This window comes from Melanotaenia boesemani, chromosome 3 (genome assembly GCF_017639745.1).
Source record: "Melanotaenia boesemani isolate fMelBoe1 chromosome 3, fMelBoe1.pri, whole genome shotgun sequence".
Lineage (NCBI taxonomy): Eukaryota > Metazoa > Chordata > Actinopteri > Atheriniformes > Melanotaeniidae > Melanotaenia > Melanotaenia boesemani.
The window spans coordinates 12,639,815-12,657,649 of NC_055684.1; the positions used below are offsets into that span (position 1 = coordinate 12,639,815).

The following is a 17,835-nucleotide window of genomic DNA, read 5'->3' on the forward strand; positions in this document are numbered from 1 at the left end:
CCCCCCCCCCCCCCAGCTAAAAATGACTGAATGAATAAATAAATGAATAAATAAGTAAATAAGAAGTAATACAGTTGAGTAAAATGAAAAAAAAAAAAACAAAAAAAAAAGACATTTGTGACATCATAGAAGTCTGATGTCCAACAGCTCCATTCATCTATGGGCAGAGAGTATTGTTTGGAAACAAATACTGTGAATTCTATCTAAAACATTTACTAGAATTTGCACTGACTGCTCAGGTTTATCCTTTTTTATCTATATTTTTTCTATACTTTTTAAATCTTGTATGGTAGATTTCATATAGGTACATATTTTATATTTTGTGAAATTTTGTAAGATATTGTGAAAAGATCCTGCTCCCTTAAAAGAGCCATAAATCCCATCTCTAATTTTAACTGAGATGAACCACTTATTCTATTGAGGACAACTGGAAAGTTTTGTCCTGGTTGATGGTGAGATCTTAGCAAAGGTATTGCCTAAACAAAACCAACAACTTGGCTTTCAGACCCGATCCTACACCCCTTTTCAAATTGATGTGTGACATTTAGGAGGCTGTTATACTTATTACTGTGAATAACTCTCTTCAGACTTGTGTTTTCCCAGCTGCCCATAAAACAGCTGGTCAGGCCCAAAGGAAATTTACTGTCTCAACAATTATAGACCTGCATCAAGTTTACCGTTTTTAAGCCAAATGTGTGAAAAACTTGTTTTTAATCAGTTAATTGTTTTCATGAAGGACAGTTGCATATTTGGGGTCTATCAGTCCGGATTCAGGACAAGCCACAGTACGGAGACACCACTGGACAAAGTTGTAGACGATCAGCACCAACTTAATTTAAAAAAAAAACAAAAAACTTTCCGCTCTTGCATTGCTTGACTTTGATTCTGAGGACCATGACATTTTGGTGCTGTTTTAAAATGGTTCAAGTCCTTCTGACAGAGATTTTTATATTTGTATCAATGAAGCAGCTTCTGATAGATACAGTGTTCCCCAAGGCTTAATTTTAGGTCATGCTACTCCTGATGACACTTGCCCTAATGATGCACTTTTTAACTGTAGTTTAGACATTAAGACATGGATGGAGGAAAACTGTTTAACAGCTCAAACAGGATAAAACAGAAATGTTAGTCGTCGGTCTGAAGCCACACAGAGAGGAACCGTTTTCAGTGACAATCCAACACCCCAGTTGAAGGATGTGGCTTTATTTTTTCATCGTTGCTGCTTTTATTTTTTTATTTATTTTTTTTTTTTTTTAAGATGGAAAGCACTCTGAGTTACAAATCCTCTACATGAAAAGTGCTATAATTTTGATTTATTAACTGTATTGAAATTTTTTTTATTTTATTTTTATTTTTTTTTAAAGAGTTAAAAGTTTTTTGCAGAAGTCACTATTTATCGTTTCCATCACTTCAAGCTGGGTGGACAAATTGATGTTCTCTGTGTGCTGAATAATGTCACGCCCTCACCTGGTCCAGCCAGGCACCCTAGACACCAAACTTTGGATTACTCATCAGTCACACCTGCTCCTGCTAGTCCATCTCCAATCTCTACATCATTCACGCCTGTCCCGGCTATATATTCAACAGCTCCACCCTCATTCCCTATCGGGAAGCATGGACTTATCCCCGTTCCCTTCCCTTCCAGACGCCGTGATTCTTCTTGCACTTCTGTGTACAGTAAGACATTCTTTCCTGTTTTTGAGTTCTAATAAAGTCTGTTAAACTATCTTCTGTCTCGATGGGGTCCATGTGTAACAAATATGGAGCCCAGTTTGTGCACATTATAGATAATTTGTATATCTGCACTTATCAAGAATATTAACAGGTTTAGGAACAACATATCCTACAATCCAGCCAACATCTTTTCCAGAATGTGCTCATTTCAGAGAGATGTTGCCAAACTGTATTCTGAGTCTGAGAGTTTAAATGTTGAACAACCTGTATGAAACAGGATCATTATCAAAGCTATAGCTGTTTTTTTTATATTTGTGCTGAGTTAAGACCAGCTACAAGCCTTACTTACCAAGACAGTCTGTCTGGTGAACAAAGGTTCCCTCTGGACAGCGGGTCAGACACTTTCCCTTGTACAGCTTGAAGCCGGGCTTACATTTGGTGCAGAAGTCTCGGCTGAAACAATGCTCACAGTCCAAAGAGTTGCACTCTGAGAGGAGAAAGCATCACACATACATCACAATGCAGAACACTTGTTTTGTTTTGTTATTTTAATGTGAGTTTAGAGAAAAGCACAGTTACTGTTTCACCTCTTTATGCTCATTTTTTATTGTAGGTGGTGAACGGTGTGAAAGACATATGGGATGGGGCCGTTTTCCGACAGCATCAGGGAGAGAAGATTTAATGCTATTTCATAGTTACATTAGTTGGTAGTAAAGTAGCTTAGAGAGTTCTGATTAAATCTTGGTATTAAACCTAAACTGAAAATATTTAAAAGGTTACTTTAAGTGTAAGGAAACCAGGAAAAAGTTGTTTACTTTATAACTTCTGATCCGTTAGCCTTCAGATGTAAAGTTGGCACATATTGTGTGTAAAGTTAAAAAGTTACTTCCTCCAAGAAAAACAACAGATGAGGTTTTCATCCAGGGGTGTCCAGTCCTTGAGGGTCAATGGTTCAAGCTCTAGGTGTGTAATAGTGTGGGGGTTGTTTTGGCACTTTGGGACCCATAGCACCACAGCCTACTTGAGTATTGCTGCTGTCCATGTATTTATAACCACAGTGTAGCATCTTCTGATGGCTACTTCCAGCAGGATTATGCACCATGTCACAAAACTCAAATCATCTCCAACTGGTTTTATAAACATGACAATGAGTTCACTGGACTCCAACGGCCTCCACAATCACACAGATCTCAACCCCATAGAGCATCTTTGCGATGTGGTGGAACAGGACCTTCTCATCATGGATGTGCAGCCAATAAATCTGCAGCAACTGTGTGATGCTGTCATGTTAATATGGTGCAAAATCTCTGAGGAATGTTTCCAACACCTTGTTGAATCCAACAAGACAAGCATGAACTTGATCAGTTTTAATCTGTAATCTATTTGTTGCGAACTGTGAACCTGAGCAACACTATTTACGTTTACAAGGATTCTAAATACTCTAGAGATCAGTTGTGTGTTTACATGACTGAAAGATTTAATATGATTGCAATGCTTTTGACATGTGAAATGTGTAATAATGCAGAAGAAGATGTTTTTTTTTTATTTATTTTGAACCTTTTGAACCATTTCAAAAATCCTTATCTCTTTCAGAGTTTCCAACAAAAATGTTGTATCTGCCACAGTCCGGTTCTGTTTTGCTGCAGCCATTTTTCCAGGTCTTCCATGATACTCATTACGTCACCTAATCCCCATGTGGTTCAAGCATGTGTAGAAACAACTTAAGCTGGATTTATACTCGACCGGCGTCTGCATAAGGTCGGTTACGGCGTAGCTGACGCTGCGTTTTTTTTTTTTTTATATATATATATTTGGGGAAGAATAAAGCAAGGTGCGTGTTTTAAAAAACATTGTAGTCAGAAAGTGTAAATCTGTGTCAATGGGAGCTGTTAGTGAAAGCTTTGGTCTTTTAATCATAATATAGTTATACTTAGTCTCTTTTCCCCACTCTATAGAAAATGGAAAGCAAACCTACTCATGCAGTGGTTGATGTCCCTTCCTCTCTGTCCATAATGTCCAGCAGGGCAGGCGTGGAGACAAGTTCCATGATGGGACATCCCGTCCCTCTGCAGAAACAGGAAGAGTCGCTCTGGGCAACGTACGCAGCCATTGTCATGTGAACACTCCAGACAGCTCCGACAGTCCTCTGATGTGTCTCTGGGAGCTGTGCAACAGAGTCAATTAGGACAAAAGAAGAGTTAATATCAAAATTAAAGGCAGAGAGGGCAATAATTGAAGAGAAAGAAGGGAATGACCAGGGGAAATGAGACTCATTGAATCCTCAAAATGCCAAAATGCCAAAATCTCTGAACTATATTACATGGCCATGCTGAACTCCTTGAAATAATGCTCAAGACACTTGAAGGTTTTGACATGGTGCCACAGTGGCCCACGTTTAAATTTTAACACAACCTGTAAAACCTGACGTCCTCAGCAAAATTAAGTATGAGACAACTAAAAACAAGAAATAAGCTTAAAAATTGTGGTTTTAATAATAACATGGTCTTAAAGGCACAGTATCATGATGATTAAAATCTTATTTTCTTAGAGGTTTTTCAATGTGTCCATTGGGGAATACTCCACTTCATCATCCCACATTTGTTGTTGTGTATATCAAGGGTCCATTTTGGGTCCGACTCTGTTTTCATTACATATCTGTAAGGGCAAGAAATGAGCGACCCCCCCACTCCCAATAACAATTTACTTCAATACATAAGTGTGTTTCTTGATCAAGTATTTTGTTTTAAAATCGTATCTTTACCCTTAAGACATGGACTTTGTACTTTCATGCATTTTTTTTTTTTTTTGTTGTCCTGCTTCACCACAAGGAGTAGTATCCCGTGCAGCAGTGATTCCCAACCCTGGTCCTCAAGGCACACTATCCTGCAGGACCCAAAAGTGGCCTGAAAGGCTTGCTAATAATGGTGACTGGTCAAAATAATGGTAATTTTTTTTTTAATGATGCAGAGAAACGTGGTGGTGAAATGGACTTGGAATAAGATAAAAGAGGGAAGACAGATGAGGAGGAGGCGGCAAAAGTCGGAATAATTTGGATACTTTCCATCAGCAGCAGCATCACAAAAGTTCACAGTTTAATAAATGACTGATCAAGGAGAGACGGCTGGTGTGTTACAAGCATGATGAACAGTAGTTGATATTCTCCATGATCCTTTTCATGTAGCTGTAATAATGACCCTGGTACTACTTGCTGTGATAATGATCTTGGTACTTTGTTGCCAAAACTTCATTCTAGTGTTAATGTTTTGGTGGTTTGTTGATGTTATATATCTCACCAGCCCAAACATAAAAATGTTTGTTTATTCCAAACTTGGTTATACAGGATGTCCTTCATGGGATTTCCTAGTATCACAAAACTAAATATTAGTTAATTTAAAGTGCTGTGTTAAAGTTACAGGTGAATATTTCAATACTGAGGTGGCTCAGCTAAATTAATCTGTACACTTAGCCTACTGTCCCCATCTGTCCTTATCCAACTCAGAAACAGCTATAAATTGTCTTTTATGCTTTTTGGCTTATTTTACTGCATGAAATATTTGGTGGGCCCTGCTGGACCAAACATACCTCCACAGGTGGCTTGCTGCATGAAAAAGTTTGGGGAATCCTCTTGAGGTTAGGCAGTCTCCTATCTGTCTAAATTGAGTTGAGTTTTTAATTTTCTAATGTTAGCTGAATCACATCAGGTGAAGTTGCTGTTGACCACTACTTGTTTTTACTGTTGCAGTGAATATTGACATTAACATATCTTTATGGTAAACTGGCATCTCAATTATTTGCTGACAAAATGACACAATCATGTTGTTTTAGATTAACATAATATATGAATAATGGAGTCCTGATGTTACTGTTGTATTGAGTCTTTTCATGAGAGCAGGAGAGAGAAAAGCTCTGGACTGGTGGCTTATAGTTGTGTGTGGATGTTGGTTTCTATAGAATATTGAGCTTTACTGATTACTTAGCATGTGTTTGTGTTCATGTATTCATGCGTGTCTACATGCACGTGAGCATATGTGTGCAGTATATAAATTAGAGCAGCCTGGGTGAGTGTGAGACTCCTGTCTGACTTTATGTTCCAGCCTGGTCCTGCAGGAAGCTGTAGCTCCAGTCCCCTTGTTATGAAAAGCATCCAGACAGAAGTGTTGACATGGCACTATGTTTGTGTTTTTAGAGATACGAATCACAGAGTGATGTAGTATTCTGGTCACAAGATCAGAGGTAATATGGGACGCCAGCCATTTACCAAAACTGTGTATGTTTTTGTTGTTTTTGTGATTTTATTTAATTTAAAAGTTTTAAATGGTACAGCAGCTGTCAAGCACTTTTTATAACTCCAAAAGATCACTGAGACCATCTAACCATATGCTCTTAGTACAACCCAGGTCTCATTTAAAGCATAGAAAGGTTTACTTTAAAGGTTTAGTACTGTTCTATGTTTTATACTTTCGTGGATAATGGCTTTCACATATAAATATGATAAAATAAATAAGCAAATAAGAATCCTTTTAATGACAAAACTAACACATCTTAATAAATACCAAAATACTGGAACCAGCCACACTCTTAATAATTTTAAGCATCACATTTTAAGTAAATCAATCTCTGTTTTTAAAATATCCCAAAAGGGGTAAATGTGAGCTGCATTAATGAAAGATGCAGAATGACAGTTTCAGCCAAAACGAGTCTTATCATAAAATTAACCTGCTATCGCCTTAAGCATATATCCAGAGTAAAAGGCCTGATGTCTCAACAGGACCTGGAAAAACTAGTCCATGCTTTCATCTTTAGTCGGCTTGATTATTGTAACAGTGTTTTTACAGGTTTTACCTAAAAAATCAATTTGACACCAGCAGCTTATTCAAAAATCTGCTCCTCGAGTCCTCACTAAGACCAAGAAAGTGGACCAAATCAGTCCAGCTCTGAGATCTTTACACTGGCTGCCGGTCCGTCAGAGATTAGACTTTAAAGTTCTGCTGATGATCTATGAAGCTCTGAATGGTTTAGGACCAAAATACATCAGTGACCTCTTGACCCAGTATGAACCTACCAGAACCCTCAGGTCATCTGAATCCAGTTTCTTATCTGTTCTCAGAGTCAGAACCAGACATGGAGAAGCTGCATTCAGCTTCTATGCTCCACATGTCTGGAACAAACGCCCAGAAAGCCTCAGATCAGCTGAAATATTCAGATTATTTAAATCCAAGTTAAAGACCAACCTGTTCTCTGCTGCATTTCAATAGTTTTTATTTTGAAGTCCAGATCTGCATCTGTTTCTTTAAAGCTGGAATCTTTAAACTTGATCATGTTTTAATACTTTCTTTCCCCACACTGGAACATTATTTCTTGCATTTTTTTTTTTATTTATTTCAGCTTTTTCTTTGTCGTTGTTGTGTGTGTGAAATGTGCTATACGAATAAATTTGCCTTTGTCTTTATATAAGAATATGACTGAGTAGTGAAGTCTGCTCTCAGATGCACACCAGACTACACAGACTGTAGGAATGCTTCCAATATTTCGGGGATCAGGTGGTATTTGAAGAGACAAGCTAAGTGGGATGGAAAGATGAATTCAATCTACTGTGGAGGTGAAGGGCAGGAGGTGAGTGTGCGTGAGTCTGAACAATTGAAGCAGGATCCTCACAAAATAGTGGTTGACTGCAGACTTGTGATCATGAGCAACTGAGCTCAAAGTCTGAAAATGTTCACATATAATTAAAAAGGTTGTTTTATGCTTATTATTTTTTACCTTTTTATAAGTTATTTTTCAGTGTCAGCTTACAACACATGCATCAACTGCGTATTAAATCAGCTGCTCAATCCTCGACTCGATCATATGCAACTAACATGATGCAGGATTTATGCATGACGATTATTTTCAATATCCACATGCAATAAGATGAATAATATATATTGGTAATACACGTTTTTCAAAGGTCAAAGCGAGATTCCAGATCAACTCTAAACGAAAACGAAATGTTTTCTTTTGTTGTAGTTTTCTTTTTTTTGTAATTGGCATATATGTACCGTTTAAAATGTGTCATGTCAAAGCGAGAGAAAACTTCATTTCAAGAGGTCACATATGTGTTTAATTAGAATTTGCATTACTGCTGCAAAATCATCACTCGCTGATGGAACTAAAAAGGCTCATTTTGATTAATTTAAATTAGACAACTAATTTTATAATATTCTAAACCTTGATTGATGGAACATGTAGAAATGTAAACAAAAAAAAAATTCTACCTTAATGTTATGTTTAGGTCTTACTCAGCAACAGAAGGTGCTAAAAACTCAGGCTGTTAACTTCAGTTTAACCAAGGCCCAGGGAAAGGGGTGGCCTGGGGTGGGATACATGCAACCCCTAAAAACTCACTGGCCTCCAGGTGCAAAAAGATGTTTAGTAAGTGAATGCAGCATGTACTTCTGCATTTGTTCTACATTAAAATGATCATGTTCTTGATCATTATGCAGCATCATCTCGCCAACTGTAGGTGAAAACACACGTCTGTCCAAACTGAGGAAAAACATGTCTCATTCAGACGTGTCACCTTGTTCCTGAATGTAAAAAAAAATCTAGACCTTTTTCTGAATTTAGGAGCTCACTGACACCCAGATTTGTCTTCCTTTCAGAGTAAAAATAATTAAACACATGAAAAATCATTTGCATTGTTGAACTGAGTCATTTTAGAGCCGCCATTCTGCAGAAATGAATCACGATAAAAAAAAAAAAAAAGAAAAGAAATGAATCACGATGAGAGAAATGCATCCAAGATACTATTTCTGCTTTTAGGCATCTCAGAAGATCAGAAGGTAAAGCAGTGCAGGAAATGAAAGGGGATAATTATGTGGTTCTTTGGAAAGTCAGTGTAATTTAATGGGATTAGTTTTCAAATCTGAGTGTTCAATAATGAGAACTCAAATCATCAGAATATCAGAATTTTTCATGTGAGACTAAATGCATCTTCTCTCCTCTGAGATTACTGTTTCTGGAGAAAAAAAAACAAAATATCTAACTTTATGAGGTCAGATATTAGTTAAAGAAGTAGAAAGCTGCATCACTGAAAATTGATGTTTAGGATCTTTTCTGTTATCAAAAAGGCTTTAATACCATAAAATGCATAAACCTGATACTGGGCATTAGCATTAAAAACAAGTCTGCCATCTTAACCTGTTCCTTGCATCTCCAGACTGTTCCTACATCTAGCCACGTTTGATGCAGCCAAAGAAAAAAACAACTGTCATGTTAGCTTTGTTGTTGTTAAACTAAAGAGACACCTCATCACCAGGAGGATCTTAAGTAAGAAAGTCTAATTTAAATAAAATCTCCATTATGTTCATGTTGCATAACATCCTGGATCAAGTCAGTAAAAGAACCAAATGCATGTGTCCAAAGTAATTAGAAAGGGTGCGGGATGAAAACTGCAGTCCATTTGCCAGAAGGCGACGCTCCCGTGGCACGAATTACAAGCTGCACAAGTCAAACCTGATTCTCTCAGATAGCAATGTGTTAGAGCCCGTCTACAACCCACCCCCTATTATGATTGTCCGTTGTGTATGTGTGTCGGGGAGAAAAGGTCACAGTGGAGGTAAATGTGATTTACTGAAATCTAAAGAGCTATGAAAAAACAGGTGGATCAGTGGCGCTGAAGTTGCAGTAGTTATGAGAACATTACGATGCATTAAATAATTGTTGGTCTCAGCCTCCTACACCATGATGAGAAATGGACAAACAGTTTATATAAACATAACAGCATTACTTCACATTCAGATCAGTAAAGCTGGTTAAACAGTGTTAACTGGAGTTATTAGTAATTAAAAGGCTAACTTCAAAGACTAAACATTAGGTGTGTAAATCACAAGTCTGATCACGATGCAATACTATATCAGTTCAGTGGATAATGATTCAATCTTTAAAAATATCACTAATTCTGCTATGATTTGATTTAATACAGGATTTAGTGAATATGAGACAATATCATATGATGATTTAACACAATCATTTTCATTCATATCAAATTACAAAAACACCTAAAATATCCAAATCTATTCTAATGATAAACATTTTCTTCTTTGAACAAACACTGTTAAATATAATTAAATGTAATTAATAGATCATTAAATATCATCATGTTCCTCATCAAATTTAAAGTGAGATTTTTTTTTTTGTTTTTGTTTTGTTTTAAGAACAAAGCAAATAGAAACAATCCTAAGTTATTTCTTAAGAACATCTGAGAAATAATTACTGTATCCTTGATCAACATTTTCATTTTGGATTAATAGAATAAATATTTTGTCTTATTAAATTCAACATCAAACAAAAACTGGGAGAGTTTCAGATCTGAACCTTCCAGTTAGGTTGACAGTGGCTCCAGGTGACCTGGTTTTTTGGTATGATGCAACCTAATTTATTGGAACGATATCTGTTTACTTAAAAATCATGCTAAAGTTGACCAGTTAGTGTAGTTTTATCACCGTTATCCTTGGATCTGTGATCATGCTGTTAGGACTGGATTTACAGTTTCCTTAAACTAATAAGTAGATCACCTGGAGCTGCTGTGTTTAATGAAACATGCAATAGCACTAACTAAGGATAGCTAGTATGCTAGCAAAATGATAGTTAAACAGAAATGGTGTGTAAGCCAGAATGATAGTCGGTTTTTGTGGACCATTATTTCAGCTTACCAATATGATTTCTTATCCTTTAGCTTTCTTCAATAAAAGCTGAAGAGTAGCTACTGTTTTTCAGAAAATTTACTATCCATTACGTCCCATTGGGTTTACAAAATAAGATAATCTGCCGGTTTACTGCTTTGCTGTTCTGCGCATGCACACACTCAGAGCGGACCTGGTTAGGGGAGGTGAGGGTGTGTGTTTCTTGTGCTACTATAACGAAGTGTAACATGATACCCAATAACATCAGTGCTAATCAGACCCCGCAACGTCCTCCATGTCAGCCAGGTCTGTATTGTAGCTCCAGTTGTGAGAAATTGATTTAACATGTGTGGGTTAGAAAATCTGTGGCTGATGAGAAGCAACAGACTGGCAGCAGTATGGTGGCACTTACATTTAACAGTATATGTACAGTACAGGTTACAATTCTTTTGACTACCCAGGGCTAGAGTCAAAACATCTGGGGCTGAAGCCCTGGGAAAATCTGCTGGTGACACCACTGGTATTAGTATTAGTATTAGTATTATTTAGAAACCCAAAAGCAGCCTGACCTAAAGACTTCTGGGCTGATCGGCATAATGATTAGTTAACCCAACCTCAGCAGTCACTGCAGAGTTGCAATGTTGGCACAGTCTTTCAGAAAGTTGGCAGAGACTGGCAACAAAGTAATTGATAAGGCTGTGAGAAGGCATTCTGCTCACTACTAAGAGTTTACATCAGAAAAATAAAGCGGCACACACAGACTGATGATCCCAAACAGCAGAGAAGAGATGAAAAAAACCACCACCAAAAAACAAAAAACTCTGAGCTTCAGAAAGACAGCAGTAAAGGGCAGCCTGCACCTGAATAGCTGCTTTAGGAAGTGCTAAAAACGATGTTTAACCTTCTTGTGTTCAGGGCGTGTTCATGAATAATGTCAGCTCAAAGCAACGATCATGTACAGAGTCCATTGCAAAGTGTCAAGCACATATCCTCAAAATAACTCAGGAAACCGCTGAGGTCTCGACCCATCATCTGAAAAGCAGTTCTCGTCACATATGCTATCGATCTGCAGGCGTACAGGGCTGTTTGAGGGGCTGCAGGTTTAGGTAGCATAAAACAGTGACCCTTGACCTTGCATGGTATTACCCAGGGTCTTTAACAAGCACCAGGTGTAATGAGCTCTGTCGGGGCTTCAGGAAAACATACAAGCATTCATAAGATGTTTTAACCCTAAAAAGTCACAAAATGTGGTGATAATAAAAAAGACTTAAGAAAAGTATGAATGAGATTAGAAAAGAAACTTTTCAAAGACAACTCCACATTAATAATTAGATTGCTTTTTTACATAAATTAGAGTGCATTTAGTAACTGATGTTTAACATCGGTCATTAATTTGAAATGTACTACACAATCTATTTTATGTGCCATTGGTTAGGGTTCATTTATTTATTTATTCAAAATTAATCAAAATTAATTTAATATTATTTTATATGAATTATTTAAATGTTATTTAATTTGATATAACTTAATTTAATTTAATATTATGTAATTTTATTTTTTTAAACTTTAATTCATGCCGTACACCTATTGTCTCTGTGGCCTGACATCGGATAAGCAGAAGAAAATTAATAAATGGATTATTTAATAATAATTTAAATTTAATAATCTATGTTTGTAAGTCCAGAACTGATAACAGTCGGGTTGAAAATGTACCATTTTTAGCCACATTTTCCAGCATTGAGTTATATTTATATACCTCTAGCCAGGTTCAGAAGGTTTTTAATAAGCTGATTTTATTCGCATATCTGCAGCTTGGTATTAAAGTGGTTGCATCCTTGGATACGGTGGTGTCCGAATCATTTGGTTTATCTGGATGCTGCTGTTGACTCAGATTATCTAACTGCAGCGTTCATGGATGAGATCGACACAGTTATGCTATATTTAGCTTCTCCTCACTGACCTTGTAAGTTCATCCTCTAAACACTGATGAGTGAACAACTGGTTGTCTTATAACAATTACAAACGCACTCTTGTCATACAGGATAAATGCTAAGGTTTACTTGTAATTATTCATCTAGTTGACTTACATAATCCCTTTGCATCTTCAGTTTTTTTTCTAATTTACCTTCAGGAACATAAGGTTAAAGGGCACAAAGCCCCCAAAATTAAATGGATCTGTTGTCATATTAATAAAAGCTAATATTTGTATTCATGAATCCCAATTACAATTTCTCCATTAAAAATAACTGATCATTATTTGTCTTTTTTAATAAGCACAAGATATACAAACTTATTCTTTTATCTGTTTATTGAACTAATTATTTAGAAGTTTCCTGAAATAGTCATTAGAAAAGAAGAAACCAAGATATGAACACAATTTTTCAGTCAGGCTTATCTGAAACTGAAACATTCTCATTTTAACTGGACAAGCAGAATTATTGATGATTTAATGTTTAATTTTTAGTTTTATATAAAGATGAAATCATTTCAGACTTCTGCCAGTGTTGTCCATGCTGCAATGTCCAAGATGTGTTAGTTAGAATAGATACGGTCTAAAACTGCACAAACAGCAAGTGAATATGATCTTAATGAAGCTAAAATCCGGATAAGTTCTGATTACAATGTCTAATGATGGATATATGATTACAAATCCTATAATCAGAAGAGCTGTGAGTTTTTCTAAAACACACACACGCACACATACATACAAAAACTTTATAGATTTGAAACTTTTTTTTTAGCAGACAAGTCAGTCCAAAGCAATGGTTTTGTGTTCTCATGAACAGCCTTCACTACATTTAGAGAAAATATAAACAAATCTAGACTAAACTGGCAACAACACACATAGTTCAGTAGGAAGCAGAGAAAGGCAGAAAAGTTTCTAAAATAAACAGTATCAGTGTTCTGGAAAATTCTGCAATCATAGATTAATTGGTGCCAGGTGTGGGTGCCAGCATGGGGTATAAAATGAGCGTCCATCAACGGTTTAATCTTTCCAGACAAGGATAGGTTGTGGCACACCACTTTGTGCCAAATTTGGTGAGAAACACATCAAAGGTTCAAACAAATGACAGATTGTAGAGAAATTTGGTTTGGAAAATTTTGAAAAAGAAAAAAATAAATAAATAAATGAAAGGAAATCTCAGAAATCCCTGTTGGATGGTTGTGACTTTAGACACTGTTAGAGAAACTGTCATGACACCATCATACTCACATGGCTGTGGTGAACCTTATACAACAATTTTCACTCAACTCAGTTCACCACTGCATCCAGAAATGTGACATGGAACTGGAATACACAAGCATCTTCTCTGGACATCAGCTCATCTCAGGTGGACAGAAAGACAGTAGACTCATGCTCTTTGGTTAGGTGGGTCCATATTTCATCTGCTTTTAGGAAAAACTGGCACCTGCTTCTACTGTAGGTGCCAAAGATAAGGCTGTTCTCAGAGAAAGTGTGATGGTGGTGGGGAGCATCAGTGTCCATGGTGTGGATGACTGTACATAAAAAAAAGCCACTGATGCAGAGGTGGATGTTGGAATTTATTAAGAGACATAAGACATACACCCCACATCTTTTCCTGGAAGGTCCATGGTTATTTCAGCAGGACTACGCCAGACCTCATTCTGCATGTGTGACCGGGTTGCCTGTCGTCCACATCTGTCTCAAGCAACATGAGGAAAAGAATCAGACAAAAACTGCAAATTGTCAAACATCTGAAGTCTTGGTTTCAGCAAGAATAGACACAGATTTCTCTGGAAAAAGAAATGCAACGTTTAGCCGATTTAAATTCCCAAACCATTACACTAAGTCTAATTTAAGGGAAAACTGTGTAACACAAAGGAAACAGGACTCTTAAAAAAAAAAAAACAGTTTAGGAAAGCACAATTTTCAAATTTTGGTTGCAGCTTTTCCACTTTTCTCAAAATGATTATTTATTTATTTAGTTTTTTGGAAGATAGGTAACATTTTCAAAGCACATTGGCAAAATATTTCTATGAACTCCAAGCAGGGAAACATTTTATCTGCAATCGCGATCACCTTCACCACACACTCTCTCTTTCAGTTCTCCTGTAAAATAGTCACAGATGCTCACAATTACCTACAGTAACCACACAGACACAGTTCTAGCACTGATGGGCATAATAATGGGTTCAGCCCCCTGACCTCTGCAGCTGAGCTTTCCCACTGAAACACTAAACTCTTGGGCTCTCAGTTCAGTTTGAATGTGCGTGTTTTAAGAGCTGAAGGAACCAAGTCCAGATGTGACATTGAGAGGGTGGAGGCAGGAGGAGAAGATTAAGAAGAGGGAAGAGAATGAGGGGAATGAAAGAGGACAGGAAGAATTAAACAACAACATAAATCTGTTGTGAGTGAATAGATTTACTCTGACAGAGGGTCAACCTGCTGTTCCTGCAGCTTGCATCTGATCCTCTAGGCCCATTAAGTGTATCCATATTCAGTTTGTTCAGATCAGTTAGAATTAACCGTCTCAACATGGGACTTGATGGTCATTTTGTATAATATTAGGCAAAAATAAGCTTATTAAACTTTGCACAATTTCCTCTATCTAATTGGTGTAATTTACACATTATTTCTACATGTGGCATATTGTTGCTGTCACAGGGAATGTGAGTCAGAGGCACCTGATGCCTTCATACAGCGCCTATAATCATTATATAACGTCTAACTTGTAGTCGGCCGATGGGGTCTGAGATGGCTTAATTGAGACCGGGTTCCCCCTCTATTAAAACCAAATTCTTGAGGAAATGCCAGACACTCCTGAGTGCAAGGGTCAACACATACCTGTCTGCTATAGTAGTCAGAACAGCTTTCAAGAGGCCATTTGAAAAGACTCATAATACACAAATCTGGACATTAGCAGATGAATGAATTTAGAACAATTAGTCATGAAAACTTTGACGGGAAATAAGCAGATGCATTAATAACTGTGGATTTGGAAGCAAGAGGAAGACATAATGGTGTCAGTCCTGTTTTTTTTTTTTTTTAAGATGATAAAAAGAATTAACAAACCCTGACTGTAGAAACTAGAGAGATTCTTTGGCCTGGGGTGTACTCACCACTTTGCTTCTGAGTGACGCTGGACCCCATCCTGATCACCTCACATACCAAGGACATCACAAAGGCAAAGAGTCGCAAATGCATCTGGGCTGCTGGCAAGCACCCGCTTCACCGCCAGGCTCCAGACATCTGCAAGGACTCCAGGGGTGGCAAGGTTGAAAATGTAGCTCCACAGTGAGGCACAGAAAGAGACGAAAACGGAAAATAGCAAAGGTCTTAAAAAAAAAAAAAAAAAAAAAAAAAAACTGGGATGTTTGGAGGCGAGGCGAAGAAGATAATCTCGCAGGCCCAAGCAGCAATGGAAACCATGAGTGTTTAGGTGAGAGAAGCGGTGAAACAAACGGGTCTTCCTCTTCTTTGTCCTGTTTCGTACAGATGATTTAGGGATCGGAAGAGGAGACAGCTGACAAGAAAAAACAGAAAAGCACAGGAGAGGCTGGAGATGAGGAGTGCAGCCTGGTCAGCTTCCTCAGAGTGGCAGTTTGGAGGGAAAGCTCAACATTTAACTACCACTGTCAAATTTGCGATAAACGAGCTCCACTTATCCCATAGCCATCTTTAACCCTTTACAGGGTGTGCTCTCAGGACCTTAAGTGGTTCCATATTTGTAGCCTGATCTTTAACCCCCTCCTCCTGGCTCTATCTATTGTTATTCAGTCTTGTCCTTTTATTTCCCCTGTTTATTTATTTCTTTGTGCTTGCACTCAGCAGCTTTGTTTTCTGTGGCAATCCTATTAAACGTGAGCAGTCAGTAAACTTAATTTGACCACCCCGAAAGAAAAACAGCTGGAGAGCAGCAGAGCTGAGAGTCTAAACTTTAATTATGCCATGTTTTTTTTCTATATTTTTTGTTTTGTGTTTTTGGGTAAGGAGCCAGGTAAATGTAGCAGAAAGGCACCTCAAAAACCTTTCTATTAGGCCAGTAATATATTAAGAATATTAGTTGAAAGGACTAGACACTGGGTTAAGAAACTGATTACAATAAAGCAACATATGGAAAACATGAGATCCTTCTGCATTTGTTTTAGAACGGAATATGATCTCACTATGTTCAATAGACTCGATTTAACTTCATATTCAGCCAAAATACTTTGGTTCATTTAGTAAAAACTGAAAAAAAAAAACATGTAAAAGGATGTGCTAAATGTTTTTATTTATTGATATATTTTTGCGACAAAATGTCCAGCAGACACGACACAAATATTATATATGATATCATTTGGGGTGAATGATGAGTGAGGATTAAGAGTACTGTTATCCAAGACCTTTTCTTGCTTTGTATAATTCTGCCATTTTTCTTTAAACTTTGGACTGTAGATGTTTTGTGTGAAGCTTCCAAGTAAAATTTTCTTTAATTATGACATTCCTATTAATCTTTCAATATCAACCCCATCTATTAGAACTTTTGTTTGTGAAATTTTAATGCAATTCTCAAACATTTAGTTTTCATTTAGCCTATATTTAATATTAATTTATTTGTATTAAATCATAACTTCTTTTTGCCCATTTCTGAATTTAAGAGCTCTATAATACCTTTTCAGTTATGTCCAGAACAAAAGATATTCACATCATCCACAAAGAAAATAGGTTTAAGCACATTGGAAACCTTTCAAAAGTCATTTGTATTTAATGTAAATAGTTTGGAACCCAATACTGACCCCTGGGGGTCTCCACAGGCACTGTCCAAAGACATAGAGCAGCAGTTTTCTGGTTTACCAATTTTTTTTCTGTTCTCCAAGTAACTAATGGTCCAATTCAGAACTATTCCCCTTATACTACGAAGTTCAAGTTTTTAAAATAATATTTCATGATCTACTGAATCTTTTTTTTTTTTAGGTCAGCAGCTGCATACTTTTTTAAGGTCAATGGAATTTGTAACATGCCCATTTGAATCTAATATTGCAAGTAATTTTTCTAATCTGTTACTCAAAAAGGTTTCAGAAATCTTCCAGGAGTATTGAAATAGGTCTGTAGTTAGTAAATAAATGTTTGTTGCTGGTTTTGACCAGAGGAATATGGAGCTAAATCAGGGTCGAATTGTTTGTTTATTAAAAAAAAAAATCAATATTAAAATTTAATTAAAAAATGGTTTAAAAATGACAAAACATAATCCATAATGTGCACTAATCTTGTTTATTATTTATTAAATGTAAAATAAACATTTGTTTTATTTTGAATACAATTGTTTGTTTTTCAAAGTTCACAATAACAACTTGACTTTCATTTTCAACTTAAATTTTCTTAATTTAATTTTTTCTTTTCAAATTTTCTCAAACATTTTGGCCCTGATTTAGCTCCATAGAGGAATGACTTTTTACTAATTTTATTATGTCAGAATGTTCAATTTTAAAATGACTGGGCACAGATATGTGCTTGTGGTTTTGCAATGCCCAAAATTACTTATATTTTTAGTAG

General features: G+C 36.6%; 1 protein-coding gene across 1 annotated transcript in view; it reads right to left on the reverse strand.

The window, feature by feature from the left end:
* The window catches only part of rspo4 (R-spondin 4), a 58,560-nt gene extending 42,666 nt beyond the window's left edge, over positions 1 to 15,894 (reverse strand). Inside the window, exons 1-3 of the mRNA XM_041979695.1 lie at positions 15,420 to 15,894; positions 3,650 to 3,838; positions 2,024 to 2,161 (exon numbers count right to left, since the gene is read on the reverse strand). Coding sequence (XP_041835629.1) covers positions 2,024 to 2,161; positions 3,650 to 3,838; positions 15,420 to 15,504 — 412 coding nt within the window. The 5' untranslated portion in view covers positions 15,505 to 15,894. The remainder of the gene's footprint in view (positions 1 to 2,023; positions 2,162 to 3,649; positions 3,839 to 15,419) is intronic.
* Positions 15,895 to 17,835: the final 1,941 nt, after the last annotated feature.